This window comes from Malaclemys terrapin, chromosome 9, assembly GCF_027887155.1.
Source record: "Malaclemys terrapin pileata isolate rMalTer1 chromosome 9, rMalTer1.hap1, whole genome shotgun sequence".
NCBI classification, from domain to species: domain Eukaryota; kingdom Metazoa; phylum Chordata; order Testudines; family Emydidae; genus Malaclemys; species Malaclemys terrapin.
The window spans coordinates 55088481-55112103 of NC_071513.1; the positions used below are offsets into that span (position 1 = coordinate 55088481).

The following is a 23623-nucleotide window of genomic DNA, read 5'->3' on the forward strand; positions in this document are numbered from 1 at the left end:
CGCAGGGGGTACACAAGAGGAGTGCAGTTCCCACCCTGAACCAGTTGCAATGTTTTGCAGCGAGTGCTGCAGGGACCTGCCCCATTCCTGACACTAGCAAAACAGCTCCGGGCCTTGTCCCTGAGATGCTTGGGCCAGTGGGGGGGAGGGGGGGGCCAAGGAAGGTTCACTGAATGAGGCTGAGAGGAGGGAACCTTGTAGCTGCTGCATCCCCTTTCATTGCAATGCTGCCTCCACAACCAGGCCAAGGGCCAGCCCCAAGACCAGCTTGTGGGTGATTACAGCTCTAATGAGCACTGAGGGAAGACAAGGACTCTCAGCTGTCTAATCATCTCTATCTTTAAACACTGGAGAGGAAGGTGTCACATGGCATCAAGGACTCTTAAACAGCAGCCTCAGCACCAGGTAGGAACAGCTGTCCTCACTCTCTTTCACCCAGATGTGGCTCACTATCCCCACACTTAGACATACAAAGTACAGTTCTGCTGCCTTTCAGTCATACAAAAGGGATAACAATATTTCATTACCTCTGCATCCAAGACTTAAAGTGAATTTTAAACCAAAACAGGCAAATTGATCACCTTGACAAAGCAGGTGTGTCTGTTGTTAACCTTGGCAAAGTAGGTGTGTCTATCCAAATAAGGTCTGCTCCTGACCTCTCTTCCTCCAGTTCATTAATAGCTGGCAAGAGAGAACTCATTCAGACCACAGGCTTACATCTACTTCCAGATCAGTGAAGAAAATGTTGACTCGCGCTGAGCCTAGTACCAATCCCATCAGAACACCATTAGAAATATCCCCAGTGAGAACTTCTTTTTGAGATCTGTCAGGAAGCCAGGGCTTAATCCATTTCACAGGTGTTTTATTGACATTGTATAGTGCTAGTTTTGAATCAGAATGTCATGCAGTACTGAGTCAAACACCTTGAAAAAGTCCAAATATATTTCATCTGCACAATTATCTTTATCAACCAAATTTATAATCTCATTGAAAAGTGAAATTGGGTTTGTTTGACTAGACTTATTTTCCATAAAACCATGGTGGCTGGCATTAATTATAGTCTTATGCTTTAATTCTTTATTAATTGACTCTCATATCAGCTTTTCCATTATTTTGCCCAGGCCTGATGTCAGGCTAACTGGACTACTGGTACGCAAGTCATCCTACTTGCCCTTTTGGAATATTGGCACAACATTAGCACACTTGCAATCTTTTGGAATTTCTCCAATATGCCAAGATTTATTAAAAATTAACCTAAATGGACCAGAGATCTCCTAAACTAACTCTTTAAAGACTCTTGGTGCAAATTTTCTGGGCCTTATGATTTAAAAATATTTATCCCTAGTAGATGTTGTTTAATAGCCTCCTTAGTTACTAAGGGACTGTGATATGAATACATTATCCTGCTTCTTTCTAAATACAGAACAGAAATAGTTATTGAACATTTGGCCTATATCACAGCATGATTATTTTACCACGCCATCTAGTAATGGACCTATACCATTGCTAGGCTTTCTTCTGTTCCTAATATACTTTAAAAACTCCTTCTTATTGTCCTTAGCCTAGTCAGCTATGGAGTTTTCCTTATGTCTTTAGCTTCCCTTATCATTTTTCTACACTTCATAGAATCTAATTTATACCCCAGTTGCTATAGAATATCAGAGTTGAAAGGGACCTCAGGAGGTCATTTAGTCCACCCCCCTGCTTAAAGCAGGGCTAATCCCCAGATAGTTTTTTACCCCAGTTCCCTAAATGGCCCCATCAAGGATTGGGCTCACAACCCTGGGTTTAGTAGGCCAATACTCAAATCACTGAGCTATCCCTCCCGCCTCTGCTTCTTGTTTTTTTATTTATGGATAAGGGCTGATGGAGAATGCCCATTCTGACCCCATGACTCCTTGTGCAATCTTCTTTACAAGTCACTACCACAGAAACTCTCCTTTGTGCTTCCAGTGCCATGCCCCAGTGCAGGTGCTCACATGGTGGACTGCAGTCCATGTCTCCATCTCTGTGTTACTGGGAGTGCTCATCTACACACAGATCTTGGAGGGGCTGAAAAAGTGCCCTTTGGCTGCCAGAAAAAGTTTGGTTCAGGTCAATCAAAACATTCCCTGGACTGGACCATGCACTCGTAGCGCTGCCGGAGCACAGGCCAAATTGTAGGCCATCAAGGATTGGGCAGGGCACTGGGCAGCAGTCTAGAAATGTAGCCCTTTCCAGCTATGAGCCTGAGGGTGCAACCTGCCAGCTAGTGGATTTAAACACCCTATTTCTCTACTGAAATGAGGAGGGTGGGGGTTGTGCCAGGGCTAATTAGCACAATTTGTTCTGACAGTGCAGTAGTGCTCAGCACCCTATTGTCTTTCCTTGTGCCCTACACAGTCAGAGCTGTGTTGCCCGCTCTGTCGCAGGCACTAACATGGGCAGAGAAGGGTATTGTGGAGCAGCACAGGCAAGGCCTGAAGGCGCCAAAGTGACACCCACTGCCAGGACTGTGCCAGTGATGCCATATGAGTCAGTCCCAGCTTCTGCATGGCTGGGCTGCTTCGGCTGAACACGGAGGGCAACCTCTGTAACCCTGGGGCCTGCTCCTGCTCCTGGCGGCTGAATGAGAAGTAAGTGTGTGCACAAGACAGAGAGAGAGAGACGTGACAGTGAACATGTACTAAGGTTTGGGCTCTGCTGGGCCCCTTGTGTGCCTTCTGTGTCAGTTTGTCTCCCCTAGCAGTGTGACCTACTAGCTTCCTTTGCTGTATTGCCCTGCCTTACAATGAGGCTTCTGTGACCGGCATCAGCACTTGTGGCCATCTTTGTGCATGGGCACATGTGCTGGCCTGTGAGCTCATCTAAAGAGGGGGACAATACCCTGGCAGAGTAGGCAATGTGTGTGTTGTGTGTGGGGGGGGGGGGGGCTGCCTTCCTTTGAAAATATGTCTGGTATTCAGAGAGACAAGGTGGGTGCGGTAATGTCTTTTACTGGACCAACTTCTGCTGGTGACGGAGATCCCTGGTATTCAGGGCAGTGAGAAGAGGATGCACTTTCATCCCCCAGATTCCCCATCCCACCAGCTTTGGGAATTCTGTCCTGGTCTCCACAGGCCTAGCCTGTGTAGTGCACACACATCCTTTTCAGGGCCGGACTAACTTTTTGTGGGCCCGGCGCCAAACATATTTGTGGGGCCCCCTGGAGAATGATTGTAAAAGGGGTCAAAGGTAAAAGCGCAGTGGGGCAGGAGCTAGGCTTGGTCTCTGGAGCAAGGGAGGGTTCGGGGTAAACTGCAAGCGCAGCAGGGCTGGGGAGGGGGTAAACAGGATTCCCCCTGCCCCAGCCCACATAGAGCGGGTACCTAGCTGGTTCTAGCCCATTTTCTTTGTCTCTCTCTGCACTGAGCTGCCCCTCCTCCCACAGCAGCAGGACAGGTTCTCTTCCAGCCCTCTGGGGTGGGTGTTGGGAGTGGGAGGAGCGGAGGCTAATGTGGTTACTCCTATAACCGGACATTTAGTTTCCAGTCAGCACTGCTAACCGGACACTCTGGTCCCATTTTCTACTGGAGTTTCCAGTCTAAAACTGGATACCTGGCACCAGGGCTGCCAGAAAAGCCTGAGGGGGGGAGAGGGGCAAGCAATCATTTTTAAAAGTAAGAGGATAAGCCTTGGGGGGGGAGGGGGCAAGTGGTGGGTGGGCTAGGGAGTGGAGAGGAGCTAGCGTAGGGTTACCATACGTCTGGATTTTCCCGGACATGTCCGGCTTTTTGGGCTCCAAATCCCCGTCCGGGGGGAAATCCCAAAAAGCCGGACATGTCCGGGAAAATCGGGACATGCGGGGCCGGCGGTGCGGGTGCTCGGGGGCCGGGCCGGCGGTGCGGTGCCGGGCCGGGGGCTCGGGGGCCGGGCCGGGCCAGCGGAGCGGTGCCGGGCCGGGCCGGGGGCTCGGGGGCCGGGACAGCGGGGCCGGGCTGGGCTGGGCCGGAGGCTCGGGGGACGGGATGGCGGTGCCGGGACGGGCCGGGAGCTCGGGGGACGGGACGGCGGTGCGGGGCTGAGCCGGCGGGGTGGTGCTGGGGGACGGGACGGGAACCGGCGGAGCTGGGCGGGCCGGGGGTGCTTGGCCGGGGGCCCAGGCCGGGGATCGGCGGTGCTGGGCGGGCCGGGGGTGCTCGGCCGGGCCCGGGGCCGGCACCCCAGGGCCCGAGCCGACCCAGGCTGGAGACGCCGGGGGGGCCAGACTGGGCCGCGCCTCCTCCCCCCACACCTCCCTTACCTGCTTCAGGCTTCCCGCGAATCAAATGAGGAGGGGGCGGAGACTTTGGAGAAGGGGCGGAGTTGGGCATGGGCGGGGCTGGGGGCGGGGGCGGGGCCCTGTGGAGTGTCCTCCTTTTGGAGGCACAAAATATGGTAACCCTAAGCTAGCGGGCAGGGCCATGTCTGCTGTACTGCCCAGGTAGGTTGGAGACTGTGGGTATCAGCTGACACAGTATCCAGGGCCGGTGCAAGGATATTTTGCACCCTAAGCGAAACTTCCACCTTGCACCCTTCCCCCCCGAGCATCGCTTATTATAAATGTTCAAAAATGAGTACAGTGGAGTCACATCTTACACGGGGGTTAGGTTCTAAGGTCAGCGCGTAAGAGGAAAATCACATATAGTGAAAATTACCATAAATTACAGTACACACACAGTATACACTGTCTACACTAGAACAGGGATCCTCAATCTACGGCACGCGTGCTAATTTTTTTTTTAATGGCAGGCTGCGGGTCCCGGTCACCGCTGAGCCTGCTGCCGACCTGGGGTTCCGTTCATTCAGCTGCCAGCCGGGGTCCCAGGCGGTGACTCCGCTCAGCCTCCTGCTGTTCACCCAGGGCGGCAGGAAGCTGAGCGGGGCCGGTGGCCGAGACCCCAGCTGGCAAGGAGCCGGCAGCCGGAACCCCAGATCATCAGCGGGCTGAGCTGGGCCGGTGGCCGGTCTGGGGTTCCGTCCACTGGCTCCTGCCAGCCGGGATCCCAGCCGCCGGCCCCACTCAGCCTGCTCAGCCTCCTGCCAGCCGGGGCCTGGCCACTGGATCTGCTCAGCCTCCTGGCGGCCTGGGTGAATGGAACCCCCGGCCGGCAAACAGACCCCTGGGGGAATGGGGGAGCGGGGAGGGATAGCTCAGTGCTTTGAGCATTGGCCTCCTAAACCTAGGCTTGTGAGTTCAATCCTTGAGGGGGCCACCTAGGGATCTGGGGCAAAATCAGTACTTGGTCCTGCTAGTGAAGGCAGGGGGCTGGACTCGATGACCTTTCAAGGTCCCTTCCAGTTCTAGGCGATAGTATATCTCCATTAATTTTAATTTAACGGAACCCCCGGGCGGTGGACAGAACCCTGGGTGAACGGAACCCCAGGCCATTCACCCAGACTGGCAGGAGGCTGAGCAGAGCTGGCTCGGACCCCAGCGGGCTGAGCGGGGCTGGCAGCTGGGACCCCGGCCCACTGCTGGCCCTGCTCAGCCCGCTACCGGCTGAGTGAACAGAACCTCAGGTCGGCAGCAAGCTCAGTGGCAGCCGGGACCTGCAGCCTGCCATTAAAAAAAAAAAAATCGGCTTGCGTGCCACCTTTGGCGTGCGTGCCGTAGATTGAGGACCCCTGTTCTAGTGTATACTGTGTACACTGTACTTTATGGTAATTTTCACTATACGCGATTTTCCTCGTACGCGGTGTCTTTAGAACCTAACCCCCATGTAAGATGTGACTCCACTGTAGTATAAAAAAAATTGGGGGGGCACTGCTTTTTGGCACCCCCAAATCTTGGCGCCCTAGGCGGTTGCCTAGTTCACCTAGTGGTTACACCAGCCCTGACAGTATCCCCAGCCCAGGTGACGTGACAGCCAGTGGTGGATTTAGAGTTAGCCCAGGCAGAGCTCTGCTTCCCTTCACCCCCCAAGGTATTTTTAGTAAAAGTCAGGGACAGGTTGCAGGCTTCCAGGAATTTTTGTTTATTGCCTGGGACCTATCGCTGACTTTTACTAAAAATACCGTGACAGAATCTTAACCTTAATCATGACCAATCAATGTGATGGCACCAACCAACAAGCTTGTGAGCTGTTCTAAGGGGAGACCCAGTGGAGCAGCAGGCTGGCACTCTGTACCAGTCCCCTCAGTCACTGTAGCATTTGGGCACTCAGTAGCTGCTGGTCCTGATGGGTTGAGGGGGCACCTCCCGGGGAGTCATGCAGTGCCTGTAGCCTGCAGGGATGGAAAAGCCCCCGGCCGATGCGCACTGGGGCGTTCACTCTGAGGCCTAACAATACTCCAATTGGCATTGGCTCCGAAGCCCATTGGCTGCCGGGTTGCGCCTGTGCCCTGCCCAGACCCAATAACGCCCCGGGGTGCCGTGGAGGTTGGGCAAGGGCGAGTGTCCCCTGCTTTGGGCACGGCGACGCGCCGGGCTAGCACGGGGCGCCGCGCTCGCGGTGGGAGCCTGGCCGCTCGGCGAGGCGCTGTCTCTTTAAATCCTTCCCTCGCTCGACCTCCCCCTCAGGACGCGTTTTTTTATGAATGAAAAACGTCCTTGCAATCATTATGCAAATTAGGCTGTGCCGATTGGCTGCCACTCCCCGGAGAATAAATTATGTATATTAGTGCTAGGAGGAGGCGGGCACAGAACGCGCCGCTGGGCCACTGGGACCAATCAGAACGGGCGGCGCCGCAGGGACGCGCGCCATTGGGCGGCGGAAAGGGTAAACAAGCAGTGATTGACGGCTCCTGGAGAGGCTGTGGGCCAATGGGGACGGGTGGGCGGACTCGGGAGGCCGCTCAGCCTCTGGCAACCCAAAGACTCCGGCTCCGAGCGACTCTGCAGCGGCTGCGAGGGGCTACGGGACCCGGTGAGTGCGGATCGGGGTGAGGCCGCAGCCTTCCTGGGGAAGGGGGCTGCGCGGCCGGGGAGCGCACGGGGCTCGGGCTGGCGCAAGAGGTGGTGGGCGCGCGGGTATGGGGGTGCAGGCGGGGAGGGACGCACGGAAATGGGGTGCAGGAGGGGGCGCACGGGGCTTGGGAAGGAGCGAGAGGGGTTTGGGGTGTAGACGGGGAGCGCGAGGGGCGCGCGGGGCTTGGGGGAGTGTAAGTGGGGTGCGCGCGGGGCTTGGGGGTGCACGGGAATGGGGTGCAGGGGTGGGGTGCCCGTGCAGGTGACGGGCTTGGGGGACCAGGGGGTGGGAAGTGCATGCGGGGTCGCGCGGGGCTTGGAGGTGTGGGGGTGCAGGCGGTTGGAGCTGGGGGTACCTAGCGTGCGAGACATGAGTTTGGGGGTGCCAGGGATATGCATGTTTGGGGTATAGGAGGGTGCGCAGGCGGTGTTAGTATCGCCGTGCAGGTGAGGGATGTGAGGATCATGGGGTGCGGGGGACAGGCTTTGAGGTGCACAAGATGTTGGGGGCGGGAGCAGGTGGATGGGGCTGGAGCGTAGGGGCGCGCGGCAGCCTGCTCTAGCTCAGGGCTGCCGGACGGAATGGCTAAGCTTGGCCGCGGCTGCTCGGAGTTCTACGAATGTGGGCGATTTGTGAATGAAGCATTAAGTTTCCCCTCAAACCGCGGGGGTGGGGGCTGTCTCTCCCGAGGCTGTGGGGGCGGGGGGCGCATCTGAAGGAGTTTCATGAATGGGGAAAGCTGGGAAGTGTGTGCCTTGTTTTGTGAATGGGGCCCTGCTCTGGGGATCCAGTTACACTCTACCTGCTGCTGCTCCCTCTTCCATTCATAAAGCTAAAGCCAGATTTGTGTTGTGGGGGAGGGGATGCTAATTTTATTGTTTGACTGTGTTAAAGCTTTCCTGGGGGCACAGGGAAAGGAACAGGCGAGGAAGTGGCTTAACTACGGGCCCAGTTAAATATACGAGGTCTAGAGCCCTCTAAAAATGCTGCTGTTATTGAAAAACTGGACCCAACCACTACTTGGGAAGGATTTTTGGACTCGGGCATCTCCTTTGCATTCTTTCCTGCACTGCTGAATGTTGGAGCAGGACTCTGACATTTTAAGAGCAGGCTTTAGTCTGTAACACACAATACTGCTTGGGTATGGAAGCTGGAAAGGTCCCTCCCCTCCTAGGTGTTATGAAACTTGTGGTGTGCATTTTTCCTCTTCATGCTAAATATTTAAATACTAAATTCCTTATTTCTGTTTATGGAGAGAAGAAGTAGAAGGCTTATATACTTATAGGCTTGGATGCTTTTTAAAAAAAAATCTACCGCAATTATAGCGGCACAACAATCCTGCACTCCATTTCACACCAAAACTACTCAATGTTTTAAAAAAGCAATGAAGTGAAAGTTGCTCTTTGATTAATTTACAACAGTCTGGCTTCTGGAATGGCAAGAGTTGCATCAACAGCACGGGGAAGTAGTGATTTTCCACTTCATGTAGACTTCAGTGTCAACTAAACATATAGAAAATGTTTGCCTTTTGTTACTGGGTGTTTAACTTCTCAAACGTATGACGGGCTTGGGAAGCCAAATGCTTTTCTTAAAACAATGAATTTCATTATTTTAAAATGGCCCCTAGAGAAGTATTCTCTCTCTTTCCCTGGCAGTACCCGGAAGAGTTAAACTTTATTTTCTGTTGTCTTTAGATAGATTAGCTCTTTCATATTTGTTAAGTAAACTGGGACTTACTTTCCATGGACTTGTTGCTATTTATAGCTATCTTTTAGCCATGTAGAGAAAAAATATTTGTACTCTGGGCAATATGATCTCTCCCTTGTAATCCACGCCTTTGCCCATATGTTTGCTTTTAAGCAGTTGTAATCAATCATTAGTGATGTCACAGCAGTTTCCATAGTAACTCTGTGACATCACAAACTAAAGGTTATGACCTCTCTCTTCAAGCAAGAAGTTAGGTTATAGAGGAGAAACTTGTGAATGAAAATGATCAATCATAGCAAGTTAATTGGCAAGGGGAGAAAATATCAGAGAATAAATGGATTAGTCTTTAAACATAGTGTGTTTGGTGTGTGTTAATTGAGCCCAGCAGTTAATCTTTAAAGCTCGCAGGCAGTGTTCTTTCCATGCCATCAGAGAAGGGGGAAGTCTGTTCAGGCTTAAAGGCAGATCTTGATGCTTTGCGTCTTTTTTTGTTCCTTAGTGTTCAATCTGCCATAGTAGGTACTTGGAAGAAAACCCTCCTTCTCTGGAATTGGCTTCAATGCTGAAAACATTTAAGGGGATACTAAAGATATTGGAAGCACAATGGATGGCTTTTATGATCAGCAAGTCCCTTTCATGGTCCCAGGGGTAAGTCTTGTTTGTCTCTGCCTCCCAAGCACTTTTTGTTCTTCATCTCTTACCGTAAGATTTCTCTTCCTTTGTCTAGCGTGTGCTGTCTCTGGTAAGCTTGCTGTGTCCTTCATGGCAATATGTGGTCTCTCTTTCAGCAGTCTTGCACAGAGGAATGTCGAGGCCGGCCAGTAACTGACAGAAAAAGGAAGTTTTTGGACACTGACCTGGCACATGATTCCGAAGGTAGTTAAGTTTCCCCCTCTTCATTAAGATTCAGTTTAAGTTGTCACTACTACCTCTTTTCTCCATAAAAGTTGAACCTCTTTGTAACTGTTCTACACAATTCTTTTCTTCTGTTCCAGAACTGTTCCAGGATCTCAGCCAGCTTCAGGAGGCTTGGTTAGCTGAAGGCAAGTCTTCATCTCTGCCCCTTTTTTCTATCACCTTTTCTAATGCACATGTATTTGGAGTGACTAAACTATTTTACAACCCCCTTTTTTTTCCAGCCCAAGTTCCTGATGACGAACAGTTTGTCCCAGATTTTCAGTCTGATAACCGTAAGTAACTCCATAGCTTATTGTATGTTTTGCTGTGAAGTTCTTTGATTCTCTGATGTGATAAATGTTATGCAAAATTCGATGCTGCATTGAGTTGTTCCCTTATTACAACAATGTAAATATAGCTGTTTTCTGCACTAACTCATGTAACTCATTAGGGTTAAGAAAAAGGTAGCATGCAGACTTGCATGGTTTTGGTTCCTCAAGATGAGGTTAGCCTATATTTCCAAGTATCCTGTCTTGACTAAATAGCTTTGTAAAGATATTTTACCATCTGTGAACTTGGATCTCTGGGATTCTTTTGAACCCCCTCTGATTGATTGTCCATAATACAATAGCTTTTAAAATCAATTTGATAGGAACACAGGTGCAGTGCTACTTGGAGAGCTAACATCTCTCTGTGATGGCCTCGGAGCTTTTCTAGTTGTAGCCTAGTGAGGCTGTCAAGGGCAAAGCTGACTGGTGAAACTCGAGCTGTGCTGAGCAGCATCAGGGAGCATTAGTCACTGGCAAGCAGGCATGTTTAAGAGAAGATTGATGAAAATGCAGTCCCTTGTGAATTGCATCAGAAAGAGAATTGTTCCTTAGTCACAGTGATGATAGAAAACACCTGAGCCAGTTAGAGCTCCTATTTTTTTTTCCCCTTTTATATGCATCAAGCTGCTTGTGTCTGTATGTTCTCCCTGTGTGTATTTTGGACTGACCATACTGGCGTTAGAGGCTAAATAAAAGCAGGATGTTCTTGGATTGTTAACTGCAAACATAAATAACAGCTTGGTCTTTATTAATAGGCCTTTGTACTAAGTCATACAGCTACAGAACGTAGAGGAAATCAAATTTAGCCTGCAGTGGAACAGATTCTTTGCTGAAACTTTGTCACAGCATGCAGCAGAGTATCTTATGCTACAGTAAATGCATGTTAATTATTGCTCTTTGATTATTTCTAAGCGAGTGGGATGCTTGCCATGAAACTGCTCCAGACAACCAACATGTTTTACTTTCTCTGCCTGGAGATAAAAGGCAGGCCTGGAGTCAGAAGCACAAGTCTGTGTTGACATTCTAGCCCAGCCCTTCCAGTTCTTGCCTGGAGCAGTATAAACTGCAGTGTGTGTGGGAGGGTGACTCTTTTGGCTGAGGTTCTTTCAAATGCCTCTCGGCAGTCTTATTCCTATGTAACCTGAGGAGTTTAGAGAGAGCCGAAATGACCACTCCTGGTCACTGGGGTTTTCGCAGTGAGCCGAGAGACATAAGCTTTCGGGTCGAAGAGGCTTGTCTGTGGCTTGGGTGGCTAAAATGTGTTCTGCTGCTGCAGAAGATAACTTAACTGAAACAAGCTGAGTAAAGAGGAGTTTGTGTTGAAATGAGGCTGTCCAGGTAACTTCAAATTGACATCTTGGTTTTATGGCGTAGCAGCACTAAAAGAATTTGAATATTTTTTTCTTGGGCTAAGGCAGTTCATCCTCCTGCCCTTGAAACCTAGAGCACCTGATGCAAAGGGTAGAGGAGGAAGAAGTGGTGGAAGGCAGGGGGGCTACACTATGTGCCATTATCTGTCCTGCCCTGGGGAAACCCTGTGCCTGCTCAGAGCAGCTTACTGCATTGGTGCCTAAACTTGAATTGAAGTGAGAGGTTTGGAGAAACCATGGAATTGCCTCCCACCTCCTTAAGAAGAGTCCTGCAAGTAGCAACCTGCAGGACCTGAGCCCGCGTTGGGGTTCTGCCAGGCTTTCTGCGGCCTGATGGGGAGGAGAAAATAGGGAGGGGGACACACAACCTGCAGAGGAAGCAGTGAGTTGGGGGTGTGCTATCACACTGCCGGCAAGGCTGGTAGCAGCCAGTGCTGGCTTGTTGGCTTCCTTCTCTCTCTCTCTCTCCACCCCACTTGCTAGATGGGGAGGGAGAAAACTGAACTCTCCCCGAAGGGAGCTGGCTGCGAATGAGGAGTATCTGGAACAGACTTGCACTTGCAACAAAAGGCTGTTTTGGGGCTAAAACCTTGATAGCTTTTTTTTTTTAATGCCCTCACTGGCCTGTAAAGAGGAATACAAACATTGCGTATTGTAAAAGGTCATGGTGGGGCCTGGAATGCACCCGTGTGCAGCTTCCTCTGGGCGGGATGGCAGTCTTGCACTCCAGTAGCTTTTCTTTTATAAACGGAATGGTCAAGAAGTACTAAGGGGAGCATAAAGAACACTTGGATTTCAGTGCCTAGTAATGCCTGTGGATACAGACTGCTGCAAGAACACCATAGTCCATGTTTCCTATTGCACGTGCGGTCTTGGCATTGAACCCAGCTGCTGCACTATTTAAAGGGACACTGTCAACACAAGTGACACATTTGTCCTTATTTGCTATTGTTGAGATTGGGTGGGGGCCTTAATTTTGAGTTTTTTGCTGTCCTTTGGGGATTTGACTGTGCTTTGTGTGTTTTGCTTCGTCCTGCTGTTATGCAATAACATAACATAATATTCACAAACCACTGTCGGTGGAGCTGACAAGCCGCACCACGAGAATGCTGGGTGTCTTTTCCGGTCCCGCAAATGCCTCTCTGGAGGACAAAGTGTGCCCATAGTGACCCTTCCTGTACATAGTTCGTGGCAAACGTTTTGTCTGGCATTCTCGGGGCTGGGTAAAGTCAGTCTCATCAGCCGCACCTTGCCAGAAGTTTGACAATGCAGCGAAGGCTTCGGGAAGAAAAGCCGCTACCAGTTTTTGCTGTTAATTTCACAGTAACAGAGATGGTCTCATCAAACCCGTTCCTCTGAAGATTTTCTATAAGGTCATACTTAAGAGCAAACTGGAGTTTTATAATCTTCTGGGTGACAGGGTCACTTTATCATGTGTTGTATCTAGGCTTGGAAGGATTTCGTTTTTTAATTGGCAAATGTTGGTACACCTTGATTTTTTTTTTTTTTTTTTTTTTCACCAAACACACAAGCAGACAAATATGTCCATTGATGATGATCAAAATTTACCAAGCGGCAAAGTAAGAAAACTGCTACTTGAGAACCCTAGAGTTCTTTAAGGGTATTGACGTTGTATATTTGACATCTGATGTGAACAGTTTGCGTTTTAACGGTTATGAGACTTTAATGACAGGAGACACAGATTCAAACAGTTAAATAATTAGTCTGACCCCCACCATAACTTCCAGCACCTGCAAACATTAAAAAAAAAATACTTAAAACCCATCATTTTGCACAACTTTGATAATTTAAACAATATATTGAAAAAATGTTTTAAAATGAACATTGATATTCTCTGTTGAAATAAATAAATATATAAAAAATGGAATTCTGCCAAGCCTAGTTGTATCCTGTTATAATGTAGAGGAGAAATGATCCCCTGCTCTCCACAGGATAAGGGAGCCATGGACCTAAAGTTCCTCTCAGTCTCCAGCGTCAAAGGCTGAATTCCTGAACTGAGACCCTTTCCCAGTTGTAGCTGTAACATTCATCTCCCAGAAGTGGCTGGGGATGGATGTGCGCACAGCCAGGGGTTCCAGTGCATGGTTGGAACAAAGGCGAGAGAGATGGGACCCTCTGTGACCTCTGGCCACTCATACCCATTCGACAGGTGGTTAGTCTGAGGCAGGCAAATATTTTAAGGCCCTATTCCTGCTGTGAGCTCTCTAATGGCCATTCCCTGTGTCGATTGCTACCTTCATTGATGCTCCACAGGGATCTGCTGCTGCAGGATCAGCGCCATGCTGTCTAACAGGCTGTTACATTTATGGTGTTTTTTAAAGCATCAGAGTTTGTTGTAAGCAAGGTTTTCCCTCGGGCCCCAGTAACACCTTAAGTCATTAAAGCAAATAAAGTCACTTTGCTTTCGTTCAGAGGAGAGATGGTTTTGTGGTTAAAACCAAGAAAGCCAGGAGGCTGGTGTTCTGTTGCATGCTGTGCTATAGCTTTGCTGTGTGACCCCCATAGGCACGTTCCTGAATGGCAGCGCCCTGAGGATTAAATAAAGGTTGAACAGGCACAGAGCGGCGAAATGTGCGAACAAAACAAGTGAGCACCATGCTGCTGGATTCTCTAGAAATGCCTAAGTCTTGTGCTGTTTACTTGCATTTCTCTCAGCCTGGACAGCTGAAATCAGTGGAGTCAGCCAGTCCTATTATACGGTGGTCACTCCTTTAATATATTGGTTGCAAAAATGACAAAGAAGGTTCACTTGTTTATTGACCTTCTCAGAGCTTGATTCTACAGAACCTAGATCTGGGCAGATACTGGAGTCAACAGCATCCCTTCAAAGTCAGTACATGGTTGAAAGGGGTTAGGCATGTATTACTGCTATGAAGGAGAGTAGAAGGATTTGAATCAGCAGGTGTCCTTGAACTTACTTGTGAATGGCTGTGGTCTGTTTTGTTTGCACAGGAGAATGCCTGTTCCTTCTTTCTCATCCCCTCTGGAGAGTCAGTAAAATGGAGAAAATAAAAGCTCTAGGTTGACATGAAAGGCTTCAATTAGAGCTTGAAAAGTGTCATTCTTCCCCCTCACCCCCCCCCTTGGACTTCTCAAAGAGACAAGATGGGATCAGCTCTAGGGATTGGTTGGGATTCTTGCCCTGAATCTTTTATAGGCTTTATTTTAAGACCAGACGAGGTCCCTAAGATCTAGCCCCAGGGGTTCGTAACTTGAGGGTTGTGAGTAGTCCTAGGGTGTTGCTGCCACTCATCCTTTCTTTATGGGGCCCAAACCTTTTCTCCACGGTGCGGAAAAGGTTGAGAACCTCTGATCTAGTTGGACCTCCTGCAGAGACCAACGCAGGACATAGTTGGCAGACATCTGCTTTTTTCCTTTCCAACAGCGAATCAAATTCTTATCCGCTCGAGGATACTAGCTCACTGTGGTGAGCTAAGTAAGGGGCGATGGCGTTGGATGCTAGAATCCTTTTTTTAAATAACCTAAACTTAGCCTTGTGGAAAGATGCTGAAACTAAGTTTCTAGGATTGAGTATACAGGCAGGAACATGAGTTTGATAGGTCAAATGGGGTAAAGTGGTATTTTCTGGTCTGACTCATAAAAAGCACTGTCAGGCTGATGGTGTGAAATGTAATAAAATGCTGTAGTGAAAGCCAGGCTGGGCAAACAGGTTCCCTTCAATGGTGGTAGGGCAGAGGGTCCGTCCTAGGCTAATGTGTTGGTGCTGCCCCCAGGCAAGAGCAGAACTTGGAAGCAGCAAATCGCTTACCTGGCCAGTTCAAACATGGAGCAGCTCTTGTGGGTTCCATCCTGCCAGTACCATATTCACGGCTGCATCTCATAATGGTATGGGGAGATGCATTCTCTAACCTTCTTTATAGTTAAACTAGTCACTTGCTTTTTTCAGCTTCTAATTCTAGTGGAGAGGAGTAGAATTGAGAGGGTGGAAGCCTGTTCGCGCGTGTGTGCTCCCTCACACGTGGCCTTTGAGACATCAGTGCTCCAGCCTTGCGCTGGCACAGCAAGCTTTTCCTAGGCAGCGCCCGGGGAAGCGGTGCTGGTGCCAATAATGGATTATGATCACTTTTGTTATTAGCTCACTGATGGTTCTCTTACTGGGGCCCTGCCCGCTGCTGTGTCCTCCCGGTGCATAGGGGAAGTGAAGCACAGGATGGTTTGAAATGAACTGGCCGGCAGAAATACACCTCATTCCAAGGCCAGCCGTGGGGGGTGTCATGGGTCCAGCTCTAATGCAGCCTAGGAGAGGCAATCGGAACAAGCACTCCCCTGCCATGTGTTTTAATCCCCCAAAAGTAGCTGTTGAAGGTTATTTTTTCCACCTCTGGTACACGGAGGGAACTCTGCAGTTCATGCTCCTCTCCCCATTCCCTGGAACCTCGGTAATGCATCTACCCTCTGCTGGCCATGAGCATGCTCAGTCCCTTGTGAGGATCAGCAGTTCTCCAAGTTGATTGCAGCTCCCAGAAGCAAAGCAGGGCTGCTGAGGTGTGGCTGGGCAGATCTTCTTTCCTCCCAGTGAATAGGGGAAATAGGGACGGGGAGTTCCGGGGGGGTCCCAGAGTGGTCCACTGCCCAAGTCAGTGAGGGAAATCTCACCCAGACATTAGCACCCTGCAGTTCTGTTTTGAACAAAGGAGCCCAAGTTTAACTTCTTGCCCCCTCCTTTGGCCGAAAGGCGTTTCCGGCCCTCGCCACAAGCTGAGTTGCACAATCAAGCGGGTTTGGAGCGAACGCTGCAAGAAGCCAAGTTCCCCAGCGCAGTGCAGGCCATTCCTGCAGTGTTTGAATTCCTTATGTAAACATTGCGCACAGCGCAGGCTTCTCTGTGTGGACAGCTGGTCTCTGTTATGATCTTAAGTGTCGTTTCCCTTTTCTTGAATGGTAGCGCTGAGCGGGAGGGATTGTTTTTTGGTCTCTGAATGAATGGAGCGTTCCAAATTGGTTGTGAATGGAGGGCGGTGCCCGCTTGCAGACTTTTTCAATGAATAACCAGGCCCCATTGTGCTGCTGGCGGAAAAACAACCCGCTCAAACAACACAGAGGCTGTTGGAGAGAAACATGCCTGTGATTGACAGCTGGAGCACCTCCAAAATATGTTTCCTTTTGCTTTCCCTGCTGCTCCACTGCTCAGCAAGGCCAGGCTTAATGGGTGTGATAGTCTTTCTCTCCAAGGGAGGGAATTAACACTAGACATACTGAAGGGCAGCCTGAATGTACTTGGGAAGTGTAGCTGCCGCTTAATGAGAGAGAGAGGGGGGGCCCAGTAAACCTACCATGCGTTGCCGAATGCCTCTGCCTTCACTAAAGCAAGGATTGATCAAGAGAGTAATTACTCTTCCCTGCCCCAGCAAATGGCACAGTTGTGAGTGCCCGTCTCTGCGCGTCTCCTGAAGGAGACGGACTGACCAATGGAAGCAGGGCCGGCTCTAACTTTTTTTGCTGCCCCAAGCAGTGGAAAAAAAGCGCCGCCCCGCCGAGCCCCCCCCCACCAGCCGAGTGCCACGCCGCCAGAGCACCCCCCCTCCCCGTGAAATGCCGCGCCGCACTGCCCCCCACCACCCCAAGATTGGCCACCCCTTACCAGGTGCCACCCCAAGCATGTGCTTGGTTGCTTGGTGCCTGGAGCCGGCCCTGAATGGAAGGCCAGGTCTACATGCCATAAAGGATTCTGCGGCGCCCTCTGATCTCAGGCAATTTTTTTTTTTTTTTTTTTTTAAATCTAGTGATGACCAACTTAATTAGATGAGCCTAGAGCTGAGCTGCCTCGTCTCCATTCCTGGTTGGAGAGAGAACTGGGGAGTGACTTAGCTATGAAGTCTCTCTCAGGAGTTTTCCTAGTTCCTTAGTACCAGCTGAGCAATGGGGGGTTCCATGCTGGGGGCTTTAGCCCTGGGGGCATTTGGGGAGCAGCTAACTAGCCGGGAAGGCTGGGAGCACTTAGTTCAGGGCTGGTGTCTCCGAGTGTATGGGGGATGTATTCAGACTGTGTAGAGCTAATACTCCACTTCTGTTTAAGCCTGGCTGTATTGTTCAGTCACTACTGGGTAATGAACTTTGATGTCCTCCCTTGCCTAGAGTGGCTGCTTTTAGCAATTAATTAGGTTAAGCGTTTATTAGTTGATTTAAAAAATATATATATAATGAACAGACTCTGAGTATGTCAGAGGCAGCCTCAACTGGGAGTGATCTGGTTTAGGTTTTAAAGGGACACTGTCCTTCGAACTACTCCGGGGCGTGGAATTTTTTTTATTCCACCTTAATCTGACTAACTTCACTTTTAGTATTTCCGTAAACCCATCTGCAAGTTCAAACGGCCAGTAGGATGGGCATTTGAATTTGTCACACGACTACTTGTGCAAGCAGACAGAGGCAGTGTTACTGCCAGTGCTGAGTTACGTGTGCCTCCGGGCTCTTTGACCCACAGGGCCCTCTCCCAAAGGAGCAGTAACTAACGCAAGGCTCTAATTATTGGCTTCATACAATAATGAACACTGCCTAATTTCTCATGCATTTAACCCTCCATGTGCTGCCTCTCTTCCCCCAACCATCCAAACTGCTTCATTCCACACCCCAGAATTCAATACCCAGCCCAGCCTCTTCCAGCTGCGCCGGTGCTAAGCCAGCCAGGAACAGCTTTGTATGGGTTGCGGGGACAGCTTTGCTTCTTCAGGGCAGTGGACCGGGCTGGCCTGTGTCCACCACCAGCAGGATCCTTGGGGTCCTCTTTTGCAGGAGCCATTAAGCCTCAGAGACGTGGAACTTTTGCAGGTCACTTTCTTTTGGCCAGTGGCGATAGCTCCATGAAGAAGGTGGAGACTGTTTAGGTGCACGCTGGTATCTCACTGCAATGCTAGCTGTCTAACTCGGAGCTGGTGTTATTTCAGTAGTGAGAAAGGGGATACTGTATTCCGGCTCTTAGCTTTTGAAGTAAGCAGATCAAAGCCGAGTTACTGAGTGAGATGCGACCTCCCCCCTCCCTCCCCCCCCCCAGCAGACCATACCCCAACCAAAACAGAGTATATACAGCAGCTGACAAACTTCAGCTTCAAAGTACAGTGGGGAGGAAAAATCCTGTAAAAGTAATTGGATTAGCCCCAACTTTTTGTGCCGCTTCTCTGGCTACCAGAGTTGGAACAGAATGAGGCGCATCTTGACCCACACAGAAGACACTAGACTGCTAATAATATTTCCTTTGGCTCCTACTATAGAGGCAACATCTCTAAAATACCTAGCAGAAAATATAACTACTGAGAATAAACCAGATTTCAGATCATAGAATCACAGAAGATTAGAGTTGGAAGAGACCTCAGGAGGTCATCTAGTCCAACCCCCTGCTCAAAGCAGGACCAACCCCAACTAAATCATCCCAGCCAGGGCTTTGTCATGCTGGGCCTTAAAAACCTCTTAGGATGGAGATTCCACCACCTCCCTAGGTAACCCATTCCAATGCTTCACCACCCTCCTAGTGAAACAGTGTTTCCTAATATCCAACCTAGACCTCCCCCACTGCAACTTGAGACCATTGCTCCTTGTTCTGTTGTCTGCCACCACTGAGAACAGCCTAGCTCCATCCTCTTTGGAACCCCCTTTCAGGTAGTTGAAGGCTACCATCAAATGGGCACTAACTTCTCCCCTGAGCTATCTGAAACCAAGCTGTGAGTGGTTCCTGACCCTGTTTGACAGCCGGCTCCCCAACCGCCAGGGTGGACTTGCACATGGCTGGGTCTGCCTCACTGGACCTTCAGAGCCACAGCCCTGTTAAGCCTGATCAATGCTAAAATAGCTGCAACTTCAGCAAACAAGAAAGGTTAAATATATGGGGCCGCCTGTCTGCAAAACCCCAAGGTGCCGTTCTGTTGAGCCTTGTGGAAGCAGGTTCCAAAACCAGATGACTCCTAAGGCTTTGATAACCCATAATTTGAAGCTTTATATTCTGGGCTTTCTACAGCCATGGACTCTGCCTTCTGCATTGTGCTCTGTAGCAAACCACTGTCTCCCGGTCCAGTGGTGTCGGAAGGGAGAGCAGATTGACTAGCATGCTGCCAAAGGGCAGGGAGTGCTCCAGAGACCAGAGCTCCACTGACAATATCTGAGCAGGGGAATTCCCTTTCCCAGGAGCTCAGTGGACATGGTAATGGTGTAGCAAAACCCAGGGGACCTCACTGAATCAGACGGGAGCCACCCATGTCTGTGCTGTGTCAAAACTTGTAGTTGCCCCAAGTTTTGAGCAGGTCTGTCCTTGTAAAACACATGGGTCCTTCTTGCTTGCTTATCTTCACAGTTTCCAAAGTATTCGTCCACAATTGCAGAAGGGGCCAATCTGCTGGTGGGTTTGCTTGTGTGCTTCCCTCGTGGAAGGCTTCTGGGGATGTGCGTGTGAACCGGTCACTCATGGAGGAAAAGCTTCCTCCTGTAAAATCTGCTCAAGAAGCTGGGCGCTCTAGCTTGGTTTGCAGCTGGCTCTTGGGAGGAAGTGTTGTACTCCAGGCAAAGCTGCCTAGTAAAAAGTGTTTTCCATATTCTTGCCCTCAGTTCAGGGATGAGTCTTCCTGTTCTCTCAGGGGTAGGATGGCATCTTTCTGTGTTGCTTTTTGAGGGCTCCAGATTAAATTTTGAATCCAAATTAGGACCCGGTAACAAATACTCAATTCCCGTCTGGACAGTAAAGCCTAGTGGTTGGGAACCAGCTAGCGGGGGATTCACAGTGAAGTTGCTCTATAAAGAGCAGATCTGTCTAAATGGCTTCAGTCACTTTACTGCAAGCAACTCTTCATAGTCATTTCTTGACTGCCCTGTCCACAAACATACAGGTGAGACCCTGTAGCGTGAACCTTAGCTGCTGTTGTGCACTAGGAATCACACCCACAACAGTGGCATCTCCCCACTTCTCAGTCCAGAGTGCTCTAAGAATGGGGCTTGGATTACGATGTCTGACAAGCTGTAACAGTACATTCGGCTGTACAACGGCCAGGTAAACAGCTGGCTGGACAAACGAACCAGGTGTGCGCCGAGGCATTAGTTCTGTAGTTTTTATTCTGCTAATCTGCAAACATTCTGTCCTTTAGTGGGTCTGTTCACTTGCAGGTTAGCAGGTTTCTGCTGTATTCATGCAGTTACGGAGCTGCACTGCACTTAGTCTATGCGCTGGCTCCCTGCCGTGCCTCAGAAGCGTTGTCTTCTATAACTAAACAGACGTTTCATGTAGCCTCTGAGGTGTATTGTAGATATGACAACAGGCCCTCTTTAAACGCATTCCTACAATGAGCTCTCAGGCCCATTCCCCTTCAGCACAGTCACCACAGTTCGGCCCTTTCAGGGTCTGTCTATGCTGCATGCTTAGCCTGGGTCTGTGGGACCCAGGCGTATGTACTAGGTGTTTCCAAGCCAGTTGTTGAGCATTCACGCTGCATTGCAAGCCTGGGTTTACAGCTAGTGGACCTGGGAGTCTCAGCCGTGCTAAGGGTCCATACTGCACTACTCAGATCTTCTGACTAAGATCTGCGGCTTGACATGTGTCCACCCTGCAAAATGACAGGGCTTTGACCTAAGTCCCAGCAGCCCTTGAGCTCTGACCCACCTCCCAGCATGGTCTTAGGACCTGGCCCCTGAATGCTTGCTGATCTGCATCAGACTGATTTGTGTGTGGACAGAAGTAGGGCTTGAGCTTAGTGTGCAGTGTAAACATACCCTCAGAGGGCAGGCTCTGCACCGCCTTTCCCTCTTCTTTGTGCTCCTCCGCCGCCCCAGTGATCACTAACTGCCCTTGCTTTGCACGATGGGAACATGCATTATGCTAAGCACCACCAGACTATTTCTGATGTGGTTATCACATATCTGATCATCTGGCAGGCTGCCGTCATGTCTGCTGTTGATCCCCCCTCTGCTGCCTTCTCGTTCGTGGAAAGAGCCAGCAAACACCATCATTTGTGCTAAATGGAGTCTGGGGGAGGGGTTGCTCTGTTTTTCACTCCCTTCCCTACTTGAAAAGGGCAGCGCGGCAGGCAAGCACAATCCAGTTGCCAACTCAGAAGAGCAACATGTAATGTTCTACCTGTACTCCAGCTGGGAGCTGTGTGGCAGTTCTCTTTATGCAGTCAGTAGACTTCCCCCAAAGGCTGAGCGACCACCTCCCTCCGCACACTTGCTGGGCCAGAATCCTTGTGTTTCTTTTCCCTTCTTCCCAGAGCTGTGCCCAATACCAGCCGATGGTGGAAGGTCGCTGTCTACACTTAAATTGCAACAGTGGCACAGTTGTAGTGCTTCAGTGTAGCCACTCCCTACAGCCACAGTGGCTATAGTGTTAAACCACTGCCCCGAGAGTTTTTCTGTCAACCTCCCACTGTCTGCACCGAGGGGGGTGGAGGGTTAATAGGCTTAACTATGTAGCTGGGGGCTTGTGGATTTTTTCACACTCCTGCTGACATAGCTGGGTAAACATAACTGTTTAGTGTAGACCTGGCCTTAGTCTCTGTTTTCTGTGCAGGGGCTAAGTTTGACTGGCTGATGTTTCACCGACTGAATGGCCCACTTCCTTTTAAAAGACACAAGGAAAAATCTCAACCGGCTTTTCATAGCTGCGAAGGCCAGAAGGACTGTTATAACCTAGTCTGAGCTCCTGCATGACCAGGGCCGGCTCTGGCTTTTTTGCCGCCCCAGGCAAAAAAGCCTCCTGCTGCCTCCTGGCCCCCGGCGGGGAGGGCGGCGAGCCCGGCCGCGGCCCCGCTCTCCCCGGATGAGCGCTGCCCCCCTCCAGGTGTTGCCCCACTCCAGGTGCCGCCCCAAGCACATGCTTGGAGGGCTGGTGCCTGGAGCCTGCCCTGTGCACGACACAGGCCAGAGAGCCTCATTCAGTCTTCCTGCTACCCGCAGGGGAACCTGTTGGATTTTTCCAGCCTGATCCCCAGCCTGGTTTGTGTCTAGGACCGGTGGCAGTCCAGTGAAGACAGTCCAGGCCTGTCACTGGAGCAGATAATCCTGCTGGTGGGGTCGGGCCCGAGCTCTTGTTGTCAGTGACTGTTTCAGTGGCACTCTAGCTCCCTGCAGAGCGGGAAAAGTGTAGTTTCCTGTGGCTTGGTGGTCGTGGGTAGCCGCTGAAGAGACCAGCTTGTAGAATTGTCGCTGTTGTTTCTCAGAGCTGCAGGAATTCTGCTGGTCACATATTAAAGAACTGTGACCACTCCTAGACATCAGTGATACCAGGACAGGAGGAGAGACTGGCTCCCTACTAGATGCCACGTGCTACCCTATATGGGGAGTAAATACTGCCCTCCCACTGTTCCAGGTCAGTCTCGTCTGGCCGTGGCTGGTGGGAGAGCTCCTGTCTTGCTTCTGCATTGCTCTCTTGCTCCTTGGGGTGTGGTGCCACCGCGCACCCGCTTGCACCGGGTGAATTGCATGGATTGGGGCTCCGGCATCTGCACTGAGATACTCCAGTCCTTTGCTCAGTGGATAACCCCTTCCTCCCCACTCATGATGCACAACCAGATCTTGCTTTGAAGCTGGATTCTTCAGACTGAACAAGAAGCTTACATACCTCACAGGGTCCTGCCTTTCCCAGAATCCCTTGCTATCCAACCTGCTTTCTGGTGGAAATCAGAACCAGACTGTACTAGGCCTGAAGCTTCCCTTAAAGGGCCAGCATCCTATTAAAGTCCCCTCCGCTCTCCTTCCCAAGTCCCTATCTGTAGCTGAAGCAGCACAAGTCTCCGATCACTCTGACAAATGGTTTTCCCTTTGTGGGATATGGATGCAGCCTGTATTCCTACATCCTCCTCCACAGGTGACCGGGGCCAGCCAATGGACTCTGAGTCCACCTCTGAAAGACACAGCTGTGCTGCCTCCTTGCAGAGAACAGGCTGGAGGCTTGTCCCCCTTTGCTGGCTTGTGTGTCCCTTCTTGGGGGTCCTGGCCCCCTGTGTTCCAAGGCAGTGGAAGGTAGGTCTGCTCGCAGTTACTAAGTAGCGTTTGGATTGCAATGATGGTGGCGAGGGTCGCTTTCTGTGCAAGAAACATCGTTGATTCTTGGCCCTCCTGTACCAGGCTGTGCGTCAGGAAGCTCCTGGCTTTCGAGGATGTGCTCAGGCAATAGGAAGTGGGTGTGGATTTTGATGTCCTTGATAGAACAGATTACAGCTAAGAGGCCTTTCTGCTATCTGAAACCACTAAGATACCAAGGCCTGCTCCTTTAAAGTATGGGCCTCTCCCGGTGCCTGGCCAAAACTCCCTACCTCTGCTACTGGGCAACATGCTGTGCACAGTTTCTGCTTGGCTGGCTGCCCTGTAGTCCAGGGGAGGCTGAGTTCCAGTAGTGCAATAAGCAGGTTGCTTGCGAAGGATCCTCTGTGATAAAGGTGGTGTGTGAATGTAAGCC

At 50.5% G+C, this 23623-nt stretch overlaps 1 protein-coding gene across 2 annotated transcripts in view; it reads left to right on the top strand.

Annotated features, from left to right (window-relative positions):
• The first annotated feature begins 6795 nt into the window (after nt 1-6795).
• The window catches only part of ETV5 (ETS variant transcription factor 5), a 39356-nt gene continuing 22528 nt past the window's right edge, over nt 6796-23623 (top strand). Inside the window, exons 1-5 of one of the 2 annotated variants that reach the window (XM_054040451.1) lie at nt 6796-6866; nt 9115-9263; nt 9404-9491; nt 9611-9658; nt 9755-9805. In XM_054040451.1, coding sequence (XP_053896426.1) covers nt 9219-9263; nt 9404-9491; nt 9611-9658; nt 9755-9805 — 232 coding nt within the window. In that variant the 5' untranslated portion in view covers nt 6796-6866; nt 9115-9218. The remainder of the gene's footprint in view (nt 6867-9114; nt 9264-9403; nt 9492-9610; nt 9659-9754; nt 9806-23623) is intronic. The other variant, XM_054040452.1, reaches the window with a different exon arrangement.